Source organism: Fonsecaea nubica (genome assembly GCF_001646965.1).
Source record: "Fonsecaea nubica strain CBS 269.64 chromosome Unknown Scaff44, whole genome shotgun sequence".
In the NCBI taxonomy this organism is placed as follows: Eukaryota; Fungi; Ascomycota; class Eurotiomycetes; order Chaetothyriales; family Herpotrichiellaceae; genus Fonsecaea; species Fonsecaea nubica.
In genome coordinates, this window is record NW_019173717.1 from 165,547 (window position 1) to 189,741 (window position 24,195).

At 52.9% G+C, this 24,195-nt stretch overlaps 10 protein-coding genes across 10 annotated transcripts; 6 read left to right on the forward strand and 4 right to left on the reverse strand.

Annotated features, from left to right (window-relative positions):
* Positions 1–566: 566 nt before the first annotated feature.
* On the forward strand, positions 567–1,871 carry AYO20_06795 (hypothetical protein; the record flags this gene model as incomplete). Its single annotated transcript, XM_022645083.1, has 2 exons — positions 567–1,697; positions 1,752–1,871. 2 exons carry the CDS (start codon positions 567–569, stop codon positions 1,869–1,871), a joined length of 1,251 nt encoding a protein of 416 aa, XP_022498972.1.
* A 907-nt stretch (positions 1,872–2,778) lies between these two features.
* On the forward strand, positions 2,779–4,262 carry AYO20_06796 (hypothetical protein; the record flags this gene model as incomplete). The annotated part of the gene is made up of 5 exons (XM_022645084.1): positions 2,779–2,817; positions 2,872–2,961; positions 3,377–3,446; positions 3,508–3,560; positions 3,609–4,262. 5 exons carry the CDS (start codon positions 2,779–2,781, stop codon positions 4,260–4,262), a joined length of 906 nt encoding a protein of 301 aa, XP_022498973.1.
* A 248-nt stretch (positions 4,263–4,510) lies between these two features.
* On the reverse strand, positions 4,511–5,653 carry AYO20_06797 (hypothetical protein; the record flags this gene model as incomplete). Its single annotated transcript, XM_022645085.1, has 2 exons — positions 4,511–5,470; positions 5,528–5,653. The coding sequence occupies 2 exons, from the start codon at positions 5,651–5,653 to the stop codon at positions 4,511–4,513; spliced, it is 1,086 nt and encodes a 361-aa protein (XP_022498974.1).
* Positions 5,654–6,166: 513 nt separating this feature from the next.
* AYO20_06798 (hypothetical protein) lies at positions 6,167–7,882 on the forward strand (the record flags this gene model as incomplete). The annotated part of the gene is made up of 1 exon (XM_022645086.1): positions 6,167–7,882. The coding sequence occupies one exon, from the start codon at positions 6,167–6,169 to the stop codon at positions 7,880–7,882; it is 1,716 nt and encodes a 571-aa protein (XP_022498975.1).
* Positions 7,883–8,173: 291 nt separating this feature from the next.
* On the reverse strand, positions 8,174–9,543 carry AYO20_06799 (hypothetical protein; the record flags this gene model as incomplete). The annotated part of the gene is made up of 3 exons (XM_022645087.1): positions 8,174–8,350; positions 8,409–8,961; positions 9,119–9,543. 3 exons carry the CDS (start codon positions 9,541–9,543, stop codon positions 8,174–8,176), a joined length of 1,155 nt encoding a protein of 384 aa, XP_022498976.1.
* Positions 9,544–11,523: 1,980 nt separating this feature from the next.
* On the forward strand, positions 11,524–12,195 carry AYO20_06800 (hypothetical protein; the record flags this gene model as incomplete). Its single annotated transcript, XM_022645088.1, has 1 exon — positions 11,524–12,195. One exon carries the CDS (start codon positions 11,524–11,526, stop codon positions 12,193–12,195), a length of 672 nt encoding a protein of 223 aa, XP_022498977.1.
* Positions 12,196–12,754: 559 nt separating this feature from the next.
* On the forward strand, positions 12,755–13,942 carry AYO20_06801 (hypothetical protein; the record flags this gene model as incomplete). The annotated part of the gene is made up of 1 exon (XM_022645089.1): positions 12,755–13,942. The coding sequence occupies one exon, from the start codon at positions 12,755–12,757 to the stop codon at positions 13,940–13,942; it is 1,188 nt and encodes a 395-aa protein (XP_022498978.1).
* A 1,638-nt stretch (positions 13,943–15,580) lies between these two features.
* Positions 15,581–16,903, reverse strand: AYO20_06802 (hypothetical protein; the record flags this gene model as incomplete). The annotated part of the gene is made up of 1 exon (XM_022645090.1): positions 15,581–16,903. One exon carries the CDS (start codon positions 16,901–16,903, stop codon positions 15,581–15,583), a length of 1,323 nt encoding a protein of 440 aa, XP_022498979.1.
* A 1,734-nt stretch (positions 16,904–18,637) lies between these two features.
* Positions 18,638–19,945, reverse strand: AYO20_06803 (hypothetical protein; the record flags this gene model as incomplete). The annotated part of the gene is made up of 1 exon (XM_022645091.1): positions 18,638–19,945. The coding sequence occupies one exon, from the start codon at positions 19,943–19,945 to the stop codon at positions 18,638–18,640; it is 1,308 nt and encodes a 435-aa protein (XP_022498980.1).
* A 985-nt stretch (positions 19,946–20,930) lies between these two features.
* AYO20_06804 (hypothetical protein) lies at positions 20,931–22,560 on the forward strand (the record flags this gene model as incomplete). Its single annotated transcript, XM_022645092.1, has 3 exons — positions 20,931–21,817; positions 21,874–22,235; positions 22,304–22,560. 3 exons carry the CDS (start codon positions 20,931–20,933, stop codon positions 22,558–22,560), a joined length of 1,506 nt encoding a protein of 501 aa, XP_022498981.1.
* Between the last annotated feature and the right edge of the window lie 1,635 nt (positions 22,561–24,195).

The following is a 24,195-nucleotide window of genomic DNA, read 5'->3' on the forward strand; positions in this document are numbered from 1 at the left end:
AGTAACATTCCTGACTGTGCCCACATTGTACAGTAACCTAGGATCAGTGTCCTTTCCCTCATCATGGACGCCACGCTTTGCCAGTGCAGTCTCTCCCTCTGCGAAGAATCTATCCAAGCCCTCCGAGGAAAGATATGTCCAGATTATACTCAAGACGCTTATTACAGACCTTGATCGTGACCACTATTGTCACTGCAATCTTCCTATTATACGGACTACGACTCTCTCGTGCCTCTTCGTTAGTTGCGATTCCAATAGTCAAAAGTAGCTTCGACTGGTCCAACTACACTTACCGACATCCTGTCAAACCCTTTGCTCCTCTTCCGACAGGAAAGCCCCAAACATTTCCTGGGGTTCAACATAAATTTCGGCGGGAATCCCTATCTGCGGCGATACGGAGACGGTCACGGCAGCAGGCGATATTGAGAACTTTCAAGAAATGTTGGCAGAGCTACAAAACTCATGCATGGCTGAAAGATGAATTACAACCAATCTCGGCAAAGAGTAAGGATACACTTGGTGGATGGGCAGCCACCCTGGTCGACTCTCTCGACACTCTCTGGATCATGGGCCTCAAGCAGGAATTTCGTGAAGCTGTAGAGGCGGCTGCAGGCATTGACTGGGCGGCAACGTCGGATACCTCATGCAATATGTTTGAGATCAATATCAGACAGTTGGGAGGTCTACTCGCAGCATTCGACCTGAGCCAGGAGCCGGCTCTGTTGGCAAAAGCTATCGAGCTTGGGGACATGCTGTACGCGGGATTCGATACCCCGAACCACATGCCCCCTTTCTGGCTGGACTTTGAGAAGGCAAAGACAGGCCAACTAGTGGCAGATCAACACCAAAGTTCAGCCGCGTTAGGCTCGTTTGCCCTTGAGTTCACTCGCCTATCTCAGATTACAGGAGATCCGAAGTATTATGATGCTATCAGACGGGTGACCTTGACGTTTATCGAACATCAAGCCTCGACTCAGCTGCCGGGCATGTGGCCAACCTTCGTTAATGCCCGCTACCAGAGCTTTGTCGGGGATATGTTCACATTAGGAGCTCAAGCAGATTCCCTTTACGAGTACTTGCTTAAGCTCCATTACCTCTTGGGTGGCTTAGAGCCAGCTTACGAGAAAGCTTATAGGGATTCTATGGCCTCAGCGATCAAACATTTGCTGTTTAGGCCAATGCTTCCTAATGATACAGATATACTAGTCGCCGGCTCCGCAATTGTCATTGCCGGGACTGCCACACTTAGCCCGGAAGGTCAACACCTAAGCTGCTATACTGGTGGAATGTTCGTCCTGGGGGGAAAGCTCCTTTCGCTTCCAGAGCATGTCGACATTGGTGCAAAATTAACACAGGGTTGTATCTACGCCTACAATGCATTTCCAACTGGTATCATGCCCGAGACCTTCCGGATGCGGCCCTGTCCATTGCTCCAAGAGTGCGCGTGGGACGAGACAATGTCTTCTAGGTCACTACCAGAAGGGTTTGTTTCGGTCTCCGATCGATCCTACTCGCTTCGTCCAGAGGCTCTTGAAAGTGTGTTCATACTCTACCGGACAACTGGGGATCCGAAATTACTAGACGCCGCGTGGACTATGTTCGAATCCATACAAGCTGCCACGGAGACCGAATACGCCAACGCTGCCATCATCGATGTGACTGTGGCTGGTAAGCCATTGAAGAAGGATTCGATGGAGGTAAGAGCTGTCCAAAACTTCCGGGGCTGCAAACCTGTGCTGAGAATTCCACAGAGCTTTTGGCTGGCAGAAACGCTCAAGTATCTCTATCTCATTTTCTCGCCGCCTGATCTTGTCAGCCTGGATGAATACGTCCTGAATACCGAGGCACATCCCTTGAAACGTCCGAGGTGAACTTGTCGCTGGTGATCGGAAAACTCGAGGTTTCAATGTCGTGAGAGCCTCTCCAGCATCACAGCGTGGGACCTTGAAGCTGAGATCGGAACTCGGCCAACCACTGAACGCGAACAACGCGCCTGTGGCCACTGTATTTTACGTGACACGCGACAAGGCTGGAGCCAAGACGACCCAGTTTTTAAGCGAGTCTACACCACACGTCCAACTTAGGGCGGCACCATGATTATCCCAATATGGATGACTTTGGCAGCATACATCCTAATATACGAGAAACACTTGCCTAGTATCCAGTATCTAAGCCTGCTCATCATGTTCACGTTCCTCTGCGCACTTTTCTTCTCAACTGTCAGAATGCGAACACTGGAATTGCGCGTGAGGACCCACATTCAATCGCCAGGGTTTATGAGACGTGGATATCTCGAGTCACCAGGCGCACGTGATATAATGCCGCTCAACGGCGTTATCTCATGTGCCTCAGGACAAAGGGTCAAACCTCAAGATTGACAGTTTGAATAGCTCTCACATATTTTGGCTACGGCATGGTCGTACTCTAGAGAAGACTATAGCAGATATATACCAGTCTATCAGGAAGGATGTACAGGTACCGAGTACACTACTGGGAGAGGAGCATGCAATGCTGGTTTGCAAATCTCGGCGAAAGTATTTTCCGTCCCGCCGCCTTCGGATGAACCGTTCCGACCTTCCGCTTGTCGGGATCAGGCTCAGGCTGAGGCTTTGGCGGCCTTTCAATTTTGCCTGGTCCATTCAGTAACAAGCATTGACGCGCCACAGGGCCATTACACCAACACGTCGTGGACATTCGCGGACCAAGTTTGCTGGTCATATTCTCCCTTGTCCGATTTTCCTGTACTTGTCTCCCCTCGACCAGAGTTGTTTTGCTGTCATGGATCGAAGCCTAGACGAAACCATTGCGGAACGCCAGGTCCGTCCCTGCAACTGACCCTACCGCTAGCTTCTGATGCTGATGATCCTCCAGAGAGCAGACACACGCTCTCGCAGAGCGCCTCCACCGCAGCAGCAGCAGCGCCGTAGAGAATACAACTACCCTCGCGATGGCGTCAGAAAGGTGGGCGACACAGTCTCTCGTTTGCCCGCCCGCGTCAGATCTGACTCTCGTGGTGGTCAGGTCCGAACATCCTCTCCTCTCCTCTAGTACCCGCCTGTCCCGCCAGTACGATTGATCGCCGCATCATCTCGACTTACCTCACATGTGTTGCTCCGATAATTCGACGCGCTTCAGGCCAGGGACAGTTTGACAGACGAGCTAACCTAGATATTCCTCCCCCACAGCCTGCTAGGGATGATCGCACGAACTTAGATAAGTAAGGGACCACACGCACACACACATAGGCGCAGTGAAAAGTCAGGGGGCTAAACCGTCTGCAGTGATTGGGTTCACGACCGATACGATGACGAACCAGACAGTATGGAGCTGCATAAACACAATAGACAATGGGGAGAGTGACTGATGGTGGAAGCAGGCCGCCGCTACGATCGACCAAGGGAAAGCAATCACCGTCGCGATGAAGATCGCTCGGCAGAACGCGACAGGTAAGACTCGGTTGTCGTGAATGATTAGACCAGGGCTGATGGTTCAGGAAACCCCCTCCAGCCAAACTCAGAGTCGACAATCTACATTACGACCTGACAGAGGATGATATTTGGGTATGTCGGTTCACGTCCCGCCGGCCTTCTGGTCCTGACATGGTATAGGACCTTTTCCAACGCATTGCTCCGGTGAAGGAAGCTCGATTACGCTATGACCGCGCTGGCCGTTCTGAAGGGGTCGCCTTTGTCACATATGAGCATGTTGCCGACGCAAGAGCTGCGATCCGCGAATTTGACGGTGCCAACGCCAAAGGACAGCCAATCCATCTCACACTCCTCCCACTCCCGAGACGGGACAACCCGTTTGACCGCGTGGAGAACCCCAAAAGCCTGTTCGACAGAATTGAGGCACCGGCTAGCCGCAGTCGACGACGAAGTGAAAGTCCGATGGAAGAACTTGACGAAGAGCGAAGAAATCGCCGCGCCCCCCGACGGGGAGGCCCGAGAGACCGAAGGAGTGACACCACCAAACCACCTCCAGAGAACATTGATCGTTACATCCCAGGTCAGCGCGACAGCCGAAGTTCAAGTCACCGCGGAGGACGGAGACCGGGTGAACGGAGGGAGCGCGCCGGCCGAGATGGAGAGGGCCATAAATTGGTGAACGGTAGGCCTCGAAAGACCGCGGAAGAACTTGATGCAGAGATGGACGACTATTGGGGACATGGCAACACGCACGAGGGCACATCGGCCAACAGTGCCCCCGGGGAGCAAGAAGCTCAACCCGTCGCTGGGGATGACATCGACATGATTGAGTAAAGGATGACTGACTGTCAAGGACCCCCCAAAAAAGGCAATTCTGTAAAAGTAGTTCCTCCGTGCAGAGGAACCGGGAGCGGAGGATGGGGGAAAGCCCCTTCACCTTCAGAAGCCCGCAGGAAAAGGCATGAAAAGGAATTGGCGAATCCCAGACGAGATTGAAAATCCAGACTGTGATTCTTTGTGTGAAAGCTTTAAAAAAAAAGATTTGGATTTGAACAAGAGAGCAGAAATTCCACTCGTCTAACTTAACCCAGCTTGGCCTGCACAAAGTCTTCGACAGCCTTCAGCCCTTCTTCGGCGCCACTCCCCTTGACGCTCTTGGGGAACATGATGTAGCCATGAGGACCCCCGGGCACGATTTTAACCACCGACTCCGCCCCGGCCATCAGCCACTTCATGCTCATGAACATTGTGTCGTCCAGGAGACAGTCCTCCGTGCCGCAGGTGAAGAGGGCAGGGGGCAACTTTCCCCTCAGCGGCTCCAAGTCGGCGAACAGCGGGGATATGGACGGGTGTCTCTTCTCGTCGTGGCTCATGCCGGGGAGAAAGGCGTCGATATAGTGGTCCATCAGGTCCCGATCCAGGATCAATATCTGCGGTCGTTTAAAGTTGTATACTTGCGGGGTCCATATCATCGAGTAACACCCACAGTGTAGCAGGAGGCCCTTGAAGCGGAAGTCCGAGTACTTTGAGTCCTGGTGTTGCAGGAGGTGAAGAGTGATGAGCATGCTTAAATGTCCACCAGCGGACTCTCCGCCCACAAAACCCAACGAGGCCCCAAACTGAGCCTCGGCGTTGTCAACTAACCATTCCGCGGCGTCGAAACAGTCGTGAGGGCCTGCAGGATACGGGTCCTCAGGCGCGAGGCGGTAGCCGACCGATATACACAACATGCCCGTGGTGTCTGCGATTTCCTGCAAGGTGGGATCTTGCGACTTTTCGTCCTGAAGAACCCAGCCACCGCCGTGAATGTGAAGAAATACCGATTTTACCGGGTTTCCGTTCTGAGGGCGCAGGATTCGACAGGGGATGGCGCGGCCAACATCCCGGCTTGGAATGGAGAACTCCTGCGCAGTATCAAGATAGACCGCTTTAGGAAGGGGTGTCTCTCCGGCAGCGCGCATTTCGCGATAGCGTTTGGCGCCGACCTGTTTTGCAGAAAGAGACGGTTGTGGTTGGTACAGGTATTGGTCCAGAACCGGAGTCTCTATGGGGACAAAACAGAGGCAGGGTGTGCGTTATGCCCTACCCATGAAACTCACCTCGTACCATTTGGGCCCGTGTGCCATGATATCCATCAGTCCCTGATTGAACGCTTTGGTCTCTTCTGAGATGGCGGCTGGGTGGAACTTGCTGGTCTCGAGGGTGACAGCATTATGGGCATCCATACTTAGGACTTGTTATGGTATCGGCGGGCAACAGGGTCAATATTCGAGGAGTCGCGAGGTTTATCAATCGCAAACAGAGGACGTTAGTGTTGGTAAAAGACTTCTTTGACCTCCCACTCTCAAGACTGTGACATTGTTTTGAGTGGACTTCTCCACTTGGAGGTTGATCAGCATAGGAGCCGAGGACATCTCCATACGAATCGGATCATGAGTGCTGTATCTCCGACTGTCAGCATTGTATGTTCTCTGTGGGGGATCGAACGTCTTTAGGTATCTCTTTTCTGCAATGCGTTTGCATTGCCGCCCTTCAAGGTACAAGAGGGGGGTAGGAAATAAGGGACACGTGCAGGCAGGCAATATGCACATAGCGCGTTTATGCTTCTCCGTGGATAATTACGTCGGAGTATAAAATTCACTAACGCAGTCATCTTCGCCTCCGAATTTTAGTCTGTCATTGCTCTATATCAAGGCAGCATTATCCTGTATCCAACAACTGTCCTTTAAAGTCTCGCCATGGATGAGGATGCATTCAAAGATTACCTGCCGGCCTCATTCGGGACAACTGGGGGTGAATTCGATGTCGAATCCCAGATGGAGACAGTGAGGAGGAAAGTAGCCGGTCTGCCTGAGCCCAAGGGCAAGGATTCGGCCAGTTCGAAAGGTGACAGCGACTCGGACGACGACTCCGATGACGACTCAGAAGATGAAGACGAATTTCCTGTTTCTCATGAGATCGTCTTCAAAACCCATGATCGTGCCGTCACCACAATCTCGTTGGACTCGTCTGGTTCGCGGATGATCACCGGCTCGACAGACTGCACAGTCAAACTATATGACTTTGCTGCCATGGCGCCCAACACTCTACGAGCTTTCAAGTCTGTGGACCCTACATTCACAAAGGGCTCGGCGTCTTCGGAGACTCATCCGGTGCATACCGCCAAATTCAACCCGAATTCACCAAGTCAGGTTCTCGTCGTCTCGGCCACTTCCCAAGCCAGGATATTATCCCGCGACGGCGAAACACAGACCGAGTTCGTCAAGGGCGACATGTACCTCCGCGACATGAACATGACCAAAGGCCACATCAGTGAAATCACCTGTGGGACGTGGCATCCTTATGCCTATGATCTCTGCGTCACTGCCGGAACCGATAGCACCCTGCGCATTTGGGACGTGAATGTTCGGAATAAACAGAAAGAGGTCATCGTCCACAAATCAAAGCTTGCGGGCTCCGCTGGACGAAGTCGAATGACCGCTGTCGCGTGGGGTAGTCAGGTTCAAGGCGGGAATAGTCTTCTTGTCGCTGCCGCGCTGGATGGCTCTCTGCTCATGTGGGGAGGAGACGGACCTCACCACAGACCTAGTGGCGAGATCACGCAAGCTCATACGAGCGACTCTTGGACAAGCGGCATAGACATCAGTGCCGATGGACGACTGGTCGTCACGAGGGGAGGCGATGACACGATTAAGCTATGGGACACCCGCAAATTCAAACAACCCGTCAATACCGCAACTCACACCTCGACATCAAGCCAATACCCAACTTCGAACATCTTATTCGCTCCAAATGCATCCTCTATTGTCACTGGCTCTGAGACTGGGGACCTTTACATTCTCAACCCAGCAACATTGAAGCCCGAGCTCGTTACTCCCGTCACCCCCGGGTCACCTTTGGTCAGCGTCCTCTGGCATGACAAATTGAACCAAATAATCACCGGCAGTGCCAACGGCGAAACGCACGTTCTTTTCAATCCAAAAATTTCCACAAAAGGCGCGGTAATGGTAATGTCCAAGCCACCTAAGCGTCGCCACATAGACGATGACCCAACCCTCACCACGGACATGTCCCAAGGGCTGTCGAGCGACGCGATCATCAACCCAGGGACCGCCAGTGAGGCCATTCAGGGTAGCACGTTTGCCTCGAGGCACCCAACCATCGGGCTCACGGCGTCAGGAAAATCGCGCGATCCGAGGAGACCACACATTCCCGCCACCACGCCGTTTGGCAAGAGCCAGCCCGATGAGCGCCACATCAAGGAACGGATCCCGCTCAGCACGATGAGAGAAGAAGATCCGAGAGAAGCCCTTTTGAAATATGCCGACAAGGCAGAGAAGGATCCTATGTTTACGAAGGCATGGAAAACCACACAGCCCAAAACCATTTATGCAGAATTAAGCGACGACGAGGAAGAAGATGCTGGACCACAAAAGAAGAAGCAGAGAACGTAACTCTTGAGGTTTGACCCTTTGCGAGGACACATGATACAATGTCGCTGGACGGCGTTATATCACGTGCTTCAAGACAACGGCTCACGAGAAAATGTGAGACCATCTTGTTGCTTGGGAGGATAAGACAACTTTTTGAGGATATCAAGAGGATAAAACTCCTATCGAAGTATGAAGAGAAACCGTCGATCCCAATTCACACAGGCCCGCCATAAAAACGTATACTGTACAGGCGGAGTCGCTGAGGGCCAAACCGAACTTCTTCTCCTCCATCTGGTGGACATGCAAGACTCTTCAAACATCCTTTGCCGGCTTGCCGGTAATGGCTTCCATAATTCCCTTGCGGGATGGACGAACAAGCCGCTTGATACCCATCCAAGGAGTATTCATCGGGGATTCGCCTGTGTAAATCAGAGTGTCGTACAAGAAGCCGCCAAAGGTGCATCCAATGAAGGGGCAGATCATGGGAACCTGGGAATTTTCCATGTCAGCAACGTATGCAAATGGCGAGAAAACAAGGACAACGCACCCAGAAATAGTATCCTCCGGCGCTCCACACTTCATGGCCATAGCCCACGAAATAGGTGAATAGCCTGGGACCAAAATCTCGAGCCAGATTAATGGCATAGCCGGTCTCCCAGCCAAGGGTTGCTCCAATGCCGAAGATCAAGAAGAACAATCCGAGAGGAACCATTACACCCGCTCCCAGGTTCGCATCGTCCTTCAAGGCAAAGATGACAAACACCAGCACGGAGCTCGAGATGATCTCGGAAAACACTTGCCCCGTCTTTGTCAGGAACGGTTGTGGGTAGGTGCAGAAGACGCCCGCCGTGGCATGGTCCGAGAAGCCGGGGACGGTGCGGATCGACGAGCCCCCTTCATACGCGTCGATCGCCGACTTGTAGTTGCCGTAGATGACGGCCGCGCCGCAGAAGCAGCCCAGCACCTGAGCAGCCGCGTAAATGGGGAACTTGTACCACGGAAACTTGCGATACAGGCAGTTCACAAATGTGATGGCCGGGTTTAAATGGCCTCCTGCGCAACCTGCGACGTAGACACCCAGCATGACACCGATGCCCCACCTGTTGGACAGAAGAAGTCAGCAAATTGGCCAGGTGTTTTGTGAGGAGGGAACGCATTTCACGATTCACAGGCCTCACATGCATTGAAGAAGGGGAGTGGGATCTTGGAGGATTGGCAGTGATGGACTGGGAGACGAGAGAGAAGCAAGACACGTACCCCCAGGATATGGACTGATATTCACCCTTGTTTTGACTGCTCGGGGGTAGATTGGGATTCGCACTCAATGTCACCTGCGCCACGCTGCCGTCGCCAAACAGGATCATGATGAATGTGCCCATGAACTCGGCGAACGGGTCTCTCAAATGGTGCCTGATGCGACTCCACAGCAGGTTCTTGTGGTGCTGGTAGTCTTCCTCCGCCTCGCTGTATTTGAGCGCATTGTCGATAGGCGGGCCATGCTCTTGATGATACGGGTAGGGCACTTGTGGGTTAGGGTCCATGCTCCGCGCGTGTTGTTCGGCATCGTGTTCGCGGTGGGCAAACGTGACTTCGTCCGAAGCCCGGTCCGACGACGAAGAGCCGGCGGTGCGCATGTGGGGGAGGTGGAAGGGGTGTTCTTTTTGTTTTTCGAGATTGTCCATGGTGGGACAGAATCTTAGAACTCACGCTTTGTCTCTAGAATGGGGGCCTGGCTTCTATGACTGAGGCTGAATGGACATATGGGGACAAATGCAAAAGGGAGGAGAAAGAGAAGTCAATGTAAGGATCCAGACGGGGTCGCGACATGTTTGACTTCATATGTATGACTTCAGTCAGCTATTGTGTCGTATCGCCTACCTCTGAATGCGGTCGTCAGGCCAGACGTTCCTATCAGATGACAAGCCCACAACTGTGGTTCGGGAAGACTAGCATGGAGGACTCGATAGAAAAGGCCGCAAAATGGATACTACCTCCCGCGGCAGGGGTGTAGAGCAATAGCTTCATCGGCTCTTGCACGGAAAGGTCCTTTCATTTTCTATTCCGTCACGAGTGTTGATTGGTTCAAAGCATTTTGATATCTCATGGCACTGGGTGGCTGGTGACACGCGGGCCCGTTGGCTCAAAGGCGTGGTCAGCTTCATCATAGCAATTGCGGGATGTGCATGGGGAATTCCGACAAGGAGGACGGTGTTTGAACTGATCACTGATGATGCAGATCGACGTCAGTGGCAATGGTATCCCTGAGCGGAGTGGAGATGGAGGTTCTCCTTCTGACGGACGAAGCGCATCGCGAAAGAAGGCGTGGTTGGGCCTACTAGACGTCATTCAATGCCGAGCCCATCCATCGCAAAGAGCGGAGAGTGCCAAGATCGTATGGTCAGAGGGGGATCGACGCATCGTCTGTGGACGGTCTTCGGAGGGGTCATTAGCCTGCGGGGGCGGAGGATGTAAATCGAATTCTTCTTCTGATCGCTGATAGTACTGGATCGTAAACACCAATGAAGGGAGAGACTGACCTGGTGAGAGGGTTGTCTTTCGGTCCCTCGTGTTGATGGTGTCCCGAATCCACTTGTGCTCCTGGCGACCACGGGCCTGGGAAGAATTCCCGCTCTTTTGCAGCCGGTATGACCAGAGCAGTGGTTTTGTGTACCTGTTAGCTTTTGTTCATTCGACAATGTGGATTTTCCTCGTGTTTCTGAAGCCGCTTTCGTTTTGGATCCTGTCGGCCAATGGGGCGTAGTTCACACCGAAGGGGTTTAAATGCCCGGTATTGTGTGAAAGATGCCTGCAAGGATGAGGGATGTCTCAGCACTTGGTGTATTTCCGCAGACGATGTCGCTTGCGCGCCGGATATAACGTCTGAGCGGGTGGGTATCTCGTCGATGGAAGGGAAATGCCGACTCCGAGATCAGTCACAACATGACGTCAAGTTTCCGACGGAGAGATGCGACATGGGAGCAAGTGAGTTGCCCCCGTTAGCTGTCTGGAGGTCTACTCAAAGGGATATGGGGATTTCTGTTTGATGAGACCACGAGATAATGTTCAACTTGATACAAACAGCACCTTGATGGAATCTAGGTAAAGGGGAAGATATTGAACAAGAGTCTTGGAGGTACAAGTCCTCGAAAAGAACCGCATGCTGCTTATCGGCACGTGATGATAAAAATGACGACTTGAGCTAGTCATATACAGCATCGCAGTTTGAGCTTCATCCAGACACGCCTTCCTATTCTTCCTTCTGGCGCCAGGATATCATGTTGACTAATTCACGATTTGACCATATCAAGTCGCGGAACTGCCCACTGCCTGTTATGAAGCGGTTGGGGCTCTATCAGTGGCAGACTACCCTATTGGCGCACCCTCCTGACGGCCTGATGGAACCTGTACAGCCGCCTCCACTATTGTCGGATGAGGGGTAAACAGAGCAAAGATTACTAGATGTGGTCCATTTTTTTGCTCGGTCGAGCGCCGCAGTCTGAGATTCGGTTTTTGTTGACATTGCCATCTGCTCAGACTACATCTCCTGAGCCCTGTAGGAGAACTGACCTCTTCGTTAGCTGTTTCGGAACAACAATTCTTCAACCCTCAAAGGTCGAGTCTCGTTATCTGCATCCATCCCTCCGCTCGCTTCCTCTGTCACCATGGCCGATACAGCAACCAGAGCAGCCGAGACTCTCCGCTCAAAGCAGAAACCTTTGAAAGACAAATACCGATCCGACCCTTCTTCCGCTCTCGTTACCTTGTCCTCCAGTGGCACTCTTGACCCTACCTCAACCAGCCTAACATGTTCCCTTTCGTCGAGCACCGCTGCGCGAAAAGTTGCTGGTCTACATCGAGCTGCAGGTGGGGAAGGATTTGATGCCTCGGGCGAATTGTGCTCGGGAGACATGCTGCTCGAATCGCTGGTGGCTTGCTTTGGTGTCACGGTTCGCGCCGTGGCTACGAGTCTAGGCATTCCTATCAACAATGGAACAATTACAGCAGAAGGAGATCTCGACTTTCGCGGCACCATGGGCATCAAGGACCCTGAGGGCAATCCTGTGCCGGTTGGATTCACGACCATCAGGCTGATTGTGCGGCTCGATGTTGACCAGGAGAACAAGTCCAAGGTGGACAAGCTTGTCGAGCTGAGTGAGAGGTACTGCGTGGTTTTGCAAACGATAAAAGGAGGCGTCCGTGTCGAAACCAAACTGGGGCACGTAGGGGACGTGGCCCCCAATGCACGAAAGGATGAAGACGACGCTGTCGATCAAGGCAAGGGGGAAGGCATGTCGGACATTCCGCCCAATGAAAATGTCCTCAAGGTGAACTGAGTCTCATCTCTCGAGGAATTGCATTCATGGCGAAGTTTGCTCATGCCATATACGAGTACGACGACATCCTGATTTCCTCGTCGATTTCCCTCATTGTGGTGTATACTAGTGCAGTAGCTTCTTCCTGATCACAGTCCGTCCTCCTCGAAATTGTGTCTGGTGTGGCTGTGTGGCTGGTGTGAGGACGAGATCAGCCAATGGCAATCGAGATCCCTGTCATCCACGGTGGCTGTGTCGCTCGTCTCCAGCCACAACGTTATTCTAACCGAACTGCGTCTCCAATCCATCGTCAGATCAGGCCACCCACCGGCTTCAGCTAATCCCCATCCTGCCATCAGAACAAGGCTGCCTGCTCTTACTAGTACGCTCCTTGTACCTCGTGCATATCTCAACGGCTAGTGTGGTCCGCGGCTTCTTCCCGAAAGCCTATAAGTGTCCCAATCCTCAATCGCCCCCAGCGCTTCAGCTTGACCTCGATCACCTTTCACCTCACCGACAACCTTGAGAGATCAAAGACCAAAGGACTTGTCGCCGCCGGAGGATTGCCGCTCTGAACACCATGTCTAGTCAAGACTATTACTACAATAATCCCAACAACAACAACAATCAGTATCCCGAGCAGCACGGTTACAACAACCCCGGCGACCAAGGTTATCAGCAATGGCAATCTCCATCTGGCCCTCCTCATGGATACGGTGACCAGCCGTACAATCAAGGCTACGAGCAGAATAGACCATATGACTATGCGTCTCCGCCGCCACAAGACTACCAGCAGCCATACGGTCCTCACGGAGGTTACCAAGCCCCGAATGACCAATATTCCCATCACGCAAACCAATATACTTCCCCTCCACCCGAACATTCGTATCATCAATCCAATTATCCCACTCAAACCCCTGACTACGGGTATGGCGACCAGGCTCAACGCGGCCACTCACCTCATCCACCTCCTTATCAAAGTCAATATGACACTTTTACGCCGCCGCCAGGCCCACCACAATCTCACATGGGCGATGCTTATCCTCCACAACACGGCGCCCCGCTTGACCCCAATGCTCCAGTCTCCCAGGATCGCGGCCTCATGGGCGCTGTAGCTGGGGGTGCTCTGGGTGCATACGGTGGCCATAAAGTAAATCATGGGTTCCTCGGGGCGGTAGGAGGTGCTATAGCTGGCTCTCTGGCGGAGGATGCCCTCAAAAAGCACAAGAAGGGCAAGAAGGAGAAGAAGAACAAAGCCGACCGCCCTGCAGGGCTCCGTCGGGACTCTTCGTCATCTAGCTCGTCCTCCTCGAGCAGCAGTTCATCGGACGACGAAAAGAAGAAAAAGAAGAAATACGGCGTGGCTGCCGCTGGCGTGGCGGGCACTGCTGCGTATGGGATGAACCAACATTCAAAACATCAGCAAGGCCAAAGGTCAGCCGCGCCAACGCATGGCAACTTCTCTTCTTCTTCGAACAGCATCACGCTGGACAGGGACTACGACCTCATCGCCTCCTGTACCAACGTCCATGGCGAGCACAAGCTGTCCTCTATCTCGCTGAACGACTGCCTGACCAACTCACATGGTCATTTTGCCTGGTATCGAGGAGGCAACTTCGGAGCCAGCGCACGAAATGTCAGGTTGATTGAGAACGGCAGAGTTCTGGAGGCTGAACTGGGTACCGGGGACGGCAGATGGAACAGGGACTGGATTAACCTGGACGAGCGCATAAGCAACAACGACGGAGAGCTGATATTTCTCCACTAGTCTGACCTAGCAGCAGTTGAGAAACTAAAGCTGTGGATGGATATCACGATGTGCATGTGTTTGGGAAGTTATTTTGACAATGAAATGTATGGTTTGATTGAATCTTTTGGACAACGACTCGGTTTCATTGCTTCTCAGGAGTGAGTGACCGATGGAGAATTCCGTTTAGATTGCAATTTGTTTCCCTGACATGATGCTGGAACCTCTACCCTTCTTTTCTGATACTCACGAACGAGATTAGCCGCAGAGCGACCTTCCTGTCAATACTCATTGGTCTTATTCGTGGTTTGATGTCTCTGGTTCCCCCATTCGACATTTCATTCCTACGTCCTGCCCTTGGATATGGAGGCCTGGGGGCCAGCCCTGATATGTTAATATGTTGACAGGCATCTCTCCGTCCAGAGCGATTGCACAACCTATCACCTGGCTCACCGGCTGTTGGGTACGAGTCCTACCATGGCATCACTACACAGGGCAGACCTGTCGTCTGTGGTGGACAGAAACATCGGTTGTGACTGACGTCGACGGCAGCAGCACCACACCTGGTCCGAACGCTCCATGTCTGGCGGCCCAACGACGGAACCAGGCCTAAGAGACATGACTGTGTGTGCCCGCTTCACAGCCTTCTGATTTCACATGGTCTTTCGTTGGCTGCCGTCAGAGGGCACGTGGGAGCCTTCTCCTTCTCCAGCGTTGGGCATGGCGTGATGTCTCTGTATCTCTGGTGTCAAGCCCCAGAACCAAATGGCAGTGATTCCTTCAGGTGAGAGTTGCGGTGATTGTTCCAGTTCTTTACAAAATATTTCCTTTCTCTCTCTCTCTCTCTCTCTCCTCCAAGACCACCTTGTGACCCGGAGGTAGCATTCGACTGCCATATATGACCTGATCGCTCAGTCTCACATATCTACAGCATCGAACTTCTTACCGAGGCAGAATACATACGCCATTACCCTCCCCCTTCACGCCGGTTTTACTCCCAACATGGTACATATGTAGTCGAAGGGGCGAAAGTAACCAACCACGTGACACGGGAGACAAGGCTGCATCTTTCAGGGATTTTCTTGGCTCGTAGGACGCGGCATCCACGGACGGCACCACCACCACCACCACCAGCCGAGGACTGAGGTATTGTATTGTATATGTACTCGGCACGAAAGGGGAACGAGGACAAAGGGAACGAATGAGTGGGCTGATGAGTTTCGGACATACCGCATCGCTGGTTGCGGGGAATGGGAATCTGTCTCCCAACTCCACAGGACACAATACAACACATATCCATGTGCTCGTCTTTTATCAGCCCTTTGCCAGCACTGTGTTGAAACGACAGGACTTGTGCGAAATTAAAAGACAGAAAGATTGCGGGAAAAGAAAATCCATTCTATTGAAACATTGCCCAAGTTCTCAAGTTCGGGAGGGATGGCTCCCTCGTCTCCCTCCTCCAGCCCGGTCATATACTCTCATACATCCCTCCCCCCTCCGTCCCTCCCCTCAAATAACACGACAACTCGCGCTCGGACCCCTCCTGCACACCCCCCTCTTGCCTCCTCCTCCCTTCCCCTCCCCCTCCCTCCCTCCCCCTCACCAGCAGGACCGCCTTGCCTGAAGTGGTCGCCCTGACAGAGCCTCGTACTCAACATGTCAAAGTTGAGCGCGGGCTGCCTCCGCCGCCGCATATTCACGCCGGTGAACATCCTCCACATAGTAGGAGGTGCCACCTTGGGCGTTGCTGAAATGCAGCGGCGTAACGGACGCCACTCCCAATGCACCCGCCCCTGTGCCCGCCAGACGCGGGTCCGTCGGTGACGGGGGTGGAGACGGAGCCTGCTGGTTCGACACCGAGGTCGACGCAGCCGTTGCAGGCAGAGGAAGCTGAGGCCGGGTTTGGGGCGGAAGGGCGCTGGTATGAGCGCCCCTCCGCGCCCTGGTGCGCTGGGCACCAGGCCTTGTCAACCCGGGGTATTCCCCCAGCTTCTCCGCAATCCATTCGTCGTGACTCTTGTTGTCAACGTCCGAAATGATTGTGTCTCTCGCCACCCCCTTGTGCCACCAAGCAGGATGCAGATCTTTCGGGACTCGGCGATAGTCCTCTGGACCATTGCCGAGCCCGCGCCGCAGCGCCAGAGTCTGCATCCGCTTGCGAAGTTCGAGGACCAACATCTGGTGGTCGGATGGGAGGGGCACGGGCGCGACATAACCGCCCAAGAAGTGGTCAATTGGCAGACCGCTGTCGACATATCCACGGATGGATTTGTCGTTGCCGAGGACAGGCTTGAGAAGGCGGTTGTTCGGGAGGTCCACCACCATGCACGTGTTGAGCAACAATTGTTCACGAGTCCTCTTGGAAATCAAGTCGACTTCCCACGCAGTGGGATGCTGGCGGGTTGAGGTGAATGGCGGAGCCCAGATGTATTCTCGGAACCGCAGGCGTCGCATATTAAAAGTGTTGCCTTGCGGCGTCCTCGTGCCAGCCAGCTGGTAAACACGAGCCATGATATCGCTCATGTCCACTCGCGGGTCAAGGCGAAGCCACAACTCCATTAGCATCCCAGACACATTGGGCGCTATCCACCTTGGCAAGTGGCTGAAGTACCTCAGCCGTCTTCCCCCATTGCCTTGTTCGACTTGGCCGGTGGCTTGGTTCACAAGCAGAGGAGCATCGACGCCGTTCAACACACTGGGGTATGGTTCCATCTGAAATAGGACTGGATGCAAATTGTCCTCTGAGAGCATGTGAAATGGGTGAGGTGAATGCTGTCCATTGACGGGCTGTGGTGGGATTGCCTGCGAAACGTATCTGACGTCTGTGGTTGGGTCATATCCGAGAGAGTATGCTGGGAAAGGCTGCTGCGGTGGGGGATTCGGCATCGTGGTAGGGATTAATCTTTGACTGTCATCGACAACACCGGGTGCATTGAGACTCAGAGTCTTCGACAGCTGGGACTGAGCGAGCAAGGAAGCCATTTTTGTTTGTGTCTGAAAAGGTTCGTATGTTTTCTTTGTCGCTTTCAAGTCTCGGACGGTGTGGCAGATGTAGTTGGCAACGAACCCGAGACCAGGACCACACACGGTACAGCGTCAACCTCTTATTATTTCTGTTGTCTTGAGACTTGCTCTGTAGACTTTGCCAGTTCTGAGTTTTCTGGGTCTGTTTCAGGTGCAGACAGAGACGCGATCGTCGAGGCAAATACTCTCCAGATGGCGTGAAAGAGAAACTGAGGTAGCTGCTGTCTGTAATTTGGGTTTGGTAGACTTGACCGGCGTGACTGATGAGGTAGAGTTTGTATGTGTGAGAAGGATGGAGGCTGCTGTGAACGCACAATCTAGTGGCAGAGATCTCTTGCAGGCTGTGGTCTGAAAGGGGAGGATTGATGGCTGGGATCAGAAGTTCTTGAGATGAACGGAAGTCCTTTGCTGGCACTGAGACAAAAGCTATGAGATAAGTTTGGACTGAGAGTCGAGGGCAAGATGATTGTGCGACGTAGATTGTCTCCGTTGCAGAGGATCAAAGGTGAAGCTGGTTTTCTGGTACTGTCGAGAGAGAAACAGGTCGAGATTCAGATTCGAAGCCTGTACCAGAGCAAGGAAAAGGCAGTCTTAGAAGGCAGTTGAGGCAGTCGAGAGGGTTGAGGCAGTCGAGACAGTTGAGGCAGTTTGACAGTTCGATAGAAAGAATCCCTGAAAGTTTCTTGTTTTGATGTGTGTTGCCAGAATCAAAACTGTGATGAGCTCTGTTGTGCCAGCTGTGCGCAACTTCTGGTTGCTTCACAGAATTGACAAGGCTGAGTCCTCGTGAAGACTAGACCGCAGCCTCGCGTCTCAAATTCATTCGTCGACCATTGTGCGCAGTCTCACTCTTCGTTCCTTAATTTGGTCTGCAGTGCCACGTGTGGTCGCACTTCTTTCTTGCCATTGTTCTACCTCTTTGTCTTTCCAAGGCATGACCTAGCATCCTCAAGACCACAAGGCAGCCTTGTATGACGGTCTCATCAAGCAAGGGTATTGTCCATCAATTATGTCAACCCCGTTCATTGACGCGAGAATAGGTAATCCACCTACTGCCTTTGGCGCCCTGTTATCTTTGGCTGACGACAAGCCTTAAAGCGACGAAGGCTCTCGTTATCATATATCATATACCTCTCAGCGCAGTTTGCACTTTGTGGAAGGTGTGCAGTCTGCTCATAACGCCGTCCCGTGTGAACTCGCTGCGACAAGTTCAGTCGGAAAGGACTATTGACTGTAACGTCGGCCGAGCTGGGGATCCAGTGGCATAACAATCGCTTCAAAGGAAGTCCTGGTGAAGTGCAAGCTCGAACTGTTAAGCTATCGTTGGTTTGCCATCGTACACCTCTGTTGCTCAGACGCTTCTGTGGACAAAGCCATGGATAGTGCTGGGTGCAGTCTGGTTCTGCTGCATGACTGGTTGCAATCCTTCACATTCTCTTTCTTTCGCTCGCATTGGCTTCTCTCGCCCGTGTCTCGGCGCAAATTTCGAAGCTTGGGGCCTTCACGGTCCGAAAGCTGATGCATCGTGGAGTAGGACCAGGGTGGTAGGTGATCAGCGCGCCCCCACTGAAACTTTGCGGTATGTGTCCCGGATTCAGCCAGAGGCCGCGATGGTATCATGAAGCCGAGTGACAGGACTACTCGCTAATCCACGTGGTAGAATCACCGACGCAGTGCTGCTAGCTGTGGTGTTCACTTCTCTTCACCAAATGGATAGTTGAACTTCAGAAGGCCGTTCAAGCCGCCCACCCAGCCATCATCTCCATCGGCACCTGCGCTGATTGTCCTCATTATGCAGGGAATGCCGCCAGTGAAGGTCCCTCGGTCGGTTGTGATCTCTTCCGCAGAGACTCGAACCTCTGTGCCCACACCGATGCCTTGTGTGCGGCCTATGCCATCGATACTGACATCAACCTCCCGACCTCTGTTCTTATCGCTCAACTTCAAGGTGATGGGGGTGGTCGATGGCAGAACAAGGGGGCGAAAACTTAGACTTCGCGGACAGATTGGCGTCAACAACAAGGATGGAACGAGGGGGTGGACGATGCTCCCGCCACTGCTGAGGCTGTATGCTGTGCTCCCAGTTGGTGTGGAAACAATCATGCCATCGGCGACTGCTTCAGTGAGGAATCTACCGCCCACATAAACATTGACGATGGCAAGATGGGGGTCTCGACCTCGGTGTATGATAACCTCGTTCATCGCATACATGTCGTCAGAGAAACCCCCATTACTGCTGAGTCGGTTCCCATTTGCATCGAAGACGCCAATCTTCAGACGTTGTCGGACCAAAACTCTTGCGCCTCTTCCAGGCCCCATGGATTTCCCACGGACAGACGACCAGCCAGTGTAATCATTTGGGCCGTCCAAGTCGTTTGAAGCTTCGCGTTCAATGACGGCATGTCGCTCAGAGGCAGCACCCGACATATATACTTCGCGGATGGCCCGTTTGTATTCGGAAAATTTCCACTCACTCAAAAACCCGAGTGTACCCATGCTGAATGACAGGATAGGTGGCACGTGGGAGGAGGTGGCGAACAGTGATGCCGCGTGCAAGATGGTTCCATCACCGCCGAAGGTGACAACAAGGTCGACTTTGTCCTGATATTGCAAGTGTGAGTGGTTTAGTTCAGGTAGAGTAAAGTGCCGTCCAAGGCGCTCTTCCCCAATTCCCGCCGAGACCCTGGGCTCGACCACGATATTCACATCGGGATACGTCGACGAAACATGTCTGGTAAAGTCCAGAAGAGCGTCCGTCGTTGCGTCTGAGCAGTCCTTTTTTATCAGCAAAAAATTCCGGGGTGGTTTGGACCATTCGAGACAAAGAAGTTCCTTTGCTGGGGTGTCCCTGAGACGAAATGTTCTCTTAGACGGAAGATCATTCAAGGAGTGACTGGTTGCTTGCGAAGAAGTTGAGTAGGAGGCGCGGGCGCGCTCTGAGGATGGCGGGAGAGGGTTCGAGGCCGTCTTCAATTGCGATGGTTTACTGAGATGCGACATGGTGGCGTTCCTTATTCGGCCCAGAAGACGTCCAGTGGTGGCGAGGCCACGACGGCTTCTGGCAGAAGATATTGTCGCCATAATGGAGCCTGTTTGTGACCTGATGCGAGTCGGAGAATGCGTTGAAAGAGAAGGCTAGATCGTCAGATCCAGCCATAGATCGTTATCGTTGTCGGCGACAAATGGAAGAATATATCCATGAGGAGTCAAAGGAAAAGAGCAAACTGAATTTATCTGGTCTTCCCAGTCATTCTAGACATTGTCACCTGTCAGACGGACGAAGCTTCGACGATAAAGAATGAAACCATGCACGAAGGAGAGAGCACCTGATGATGAGGGTTTCGGTAATTGATGTGGTCGTCGATGCCAAGCACGTGATATCTGGCCTCTCACGTGACAAGACGGTCTCTGCTTAGTCGCCCCGGAAATAGGCGGAAATGTCTAGGCGTTAGGGGGCTTGGGGGTGTTCCTGCACCTTGGATACCTCTAAAAAGGCTACCCACGTACACCCTGTCCCGCCTATCAGAAATCCTGCGGGTGCCTACGCGATACCTCTATACGAGGTACGGTTAGTCACATCGCTGGGAGTTGCCGCAGTCCACCAACCTCAACTTCACTCCCGGCCTATTCCAGACTTGCAGTACATACTCGTATCGGGAACCAACTAGGTACCAACTAGGTACAGAGGCATCAGCACCAATAACACGTCTGCCTGTTGGATGAATTGTCGTTGGACACAAAATTCACAAACTCTCACAATTTCCACCTTCCGACTCCTTGATTGTCCGCTCTATGCATCCCACCTTTCCTGACGGTCATTCTTGGATACATCTATCACCGCCCATCGTCTAGTGTCGATGGCGTTTCTGTTCCCTATTGTTCACATTCGCTTTGCCTAGTGCTGACGAAACCCGTCCATGACAGTCATTGAATTATCGTTGTAACACAGACTTGACGTCCTCCGTTACCTGCTCACAGGTGAACCATGGCGACCGAAGACCATTCCCTCCGAAAGCGGATCCCTCAGTCCTCACACACGGCCGAGTCGAGCGATGGTCTAGGTGATAGCAGCAGGCCTGGCGGCAAGATACCGCATCCAGCAGGCGAAGTCAAATACAATGTCCTGAGCCAGATCCTTCGTGCACTTCTACTACTTACCTGGTTCAATTGTGGCGCAGTCTGTATCAATGTCACCCAATTCCTCGGGGCACCATTATATTGGCTAAACAAAGATTATTATTATGCATACATGGCGTTGACCAAGCAATCGTTTGCTATCATGGGAATCGCAGGGACACGGTGGTTCTCCCCTACGAAGGTGCGCGTGAGTTGGGACAAGGATCTACGAGGACAATTCCGGAAAACATCGGCGGGCAGGCTCGAGACGGCGTTTCCTGAACGGCTGGTATATATCGCCAATCATCAAGTGTACACCGAGTGGTTGTACCTCTGGTGGATTGCCTACACTAGTAGGATGCATGGCCACATCTTCATCATTCTTAAAGAGTCATTGAAGTACGTACCGGTCCTAGGTCCTGGCATGATGTTTTATGGATTCATTTTCATGGCACGCAAATGGATTTCGGATAAGCCTCGCTTGAAGCATCGGCTCGAGAAGCTCAAGACCCGACATAGCGGTCCCATGTCTGGCTCAGATGGACTGGACCCCATGTGGCTGCTGATTTTCCCCGAGGGCACCAATCTCTCTCAAAATATGAAGCAGGGAAGTGCCAAGTGGGCTGCAAAACAAGGTATACCTGACATGAGGCATCAGCTTCTGCCACGGAGCACTGGTCTATTGTTCTGTCTCCAGGAATTGCAGGGCACTGTCGATTGGGTCTACGACTGTACCATTGCCTACGAGGGCACACCGTCAGTGCATGACTGTCCCCTTTTTTGTCACGGTAGAAAAGCTGACCCGGCCGCAGAAAGGGAGGGTTCGCCCCAGATATCTTCACGATTCGATCGACGTATCTGCAGGGTCGACCGCCGAAGAGCGTCAACATGTATTGGCGTCGGTTCGCAATGTCGTCAATCCCTCTGTCAGACGCCAAGGAGTTTGAGCTTTGGCTGATCGAACGCTGGCGAGAGAAGGACGAGATGCTGGAGCAATGGTACAACACCGGACGTTTCCCCTCGGACGCGGAATCTGCCGATGCTAAGCACGGAGTGTCCGAAGAGGGCTTCATCGAGACCGAAATGACACTCAATCACTGGATGGAAATCGGCCAGATTTATGTGGTTCTGGCAACATTCGCACTAGTGGTCAATGTGGTGGTCAAATCTTTTGGTATGTTTGGAAGGCTGCTGAAATAAATTCCGGGGGTCCATGTTTTGGCTGGAAACGGCGTTGGGCAGAGCTTGAGCGACGGTCCATGGACCACCACGTTGCATACAATTGGAACTGGCGCGAAGAATGCTGGCAGTTTGGACGGATTGGGACCAGGGATGGAACAATTGGTTGGTGTTGGATCTCCACAAGTTCCGAGGGCGAACGGGACGTGTTTGAGGCGAACCACGGCAAGAGGGCCAGGTTAACGCCAGGAACGACAGAGTACCGGACTAGAACGTGGGCGCTGCATGGGCTCTGCATGGGCACTTGGAATGCTGAATGACTTTTTCCCGGTCCTTTCTCCCTTTCTCCCTGGTTCGTCAGCTCATAGGTTGCCTCGACGAGAGGGATAGCTTGACGGCATTGTGCGTCACAAAGGTCAAAGGGGTCTCCTGGGAGGCTTATCCTGCCGCTGTACTATGGATAGAGCAGGAAATTAGTAGATTTCAAGTGTTCCGTCCGTCGCCTTTGTCCTCATAGCCTCTACCAAACTCACATAACAAAAGACGCCACGGGGAAATGCCAAGGCTCGAGGGGGGCCTTGCCAAGCACCGAGATCCGATCCCCGCTAGTGTCGGTCTTTCGCTTCCCCCCTGCGCTTGACTACAAGCTTGACTAGCAGACTAGGTACTCGGTTCTCGTACTTCTACTACTACTACGACCACTACTGAATAGGTACTCGGCCCTGTCAAAGCATCTTCCCAAATTGCATCTTGTCCTTCCGGACCTAGCTTCCCCTTGCTGGGGTTCCCGGGCAAAATCCTGCGAACCAGTCCCCCGACCTCCCGCCCTACTAGTCAGTACGCCGGCCATGCGAGCCTGAGACTTTCTAGGATTGAGCAACTGGGCTCGAGCTCTTCCACTGCCCTTCCGTCAGGCTCCACATGAAGCGAAAGTCTCTTACCGTCGCGCCCATGTCAAGATCGCATCTTATATTAGACTATGCCAGGTCCTTAGAGAAGAGGGGGAAAGCTTGATTCAATGTCGAGAAACTCACCATCAGAGACTGACTTATAGCACACGAGGACGATGTCTCGTTACGTACTTCTGTGAATCCACTAGCAATGTGGCAGAGTATCAGCCTCTGCCTCTCGATCGGGACGCCATGCCGAGCAGTCCCTGGACCAGATGAACCTGGTATCCCTTGAAATGAGTGGTCCCGTCAAAATCTGTCAAATGTTTCAGCCTCACATGCATCTCTGTTCTGTTGGACATTGCCAGCATATTTGCCCCAGTTTGCCATGCCCGAACGGGTGAGGATATGCCGTTCCACGAAGTTCTCCAGAGCGCCGACCACCGGTCGCCGAAAAGAGTGACCGCCATTTCTGTACCAGTCAATCCATACCATGTTGGTGGTGAGCTGAAAATGTTTGCTATGTCAATCACATTGTTCTGATATCCGCAAGAACATGGGGATACGGTTGGCCTCTAGCTTCAAAAGGCCAAATGGCCAAATGTTCAATCTCGCTTGAATACTACAGATTCGAACGGGGAACGAATTGTCTCCCACAAGTATTGAGTTTAGAGCAACACCGACTGCCGCTGCCGCTACCTGTCACGGTTGACAGCGGCCTCGTGGCAGTAGGTAGCAGGTCGAAAGGTTCTCTGCCGTTCCCCAGCAGGTCCACTGCCTGTTTCCATCCGCATACTCGTCCACCAACGACTAAACGCCTTTATGGATACGGGGCACTGAACACTGGCTGGACCCCAACAGGTGTCGGACTCTATTGAGCACACTTAACTGTGGCGTCCAGGAGGGCAAAAGAGCCAGCATCAGGCAGCCTTTCCTCTGTCTTACATCACTCGATCTCCCTTCTCCTTGTTGAGAGGGGGGCTTGCAAAGGCTCTGGCCAGTGGAGAGGAGGTCCGCCATTGCTCATCTGTGTCCTGATACTTATGGTAGTGGCGCTGCAAGGGG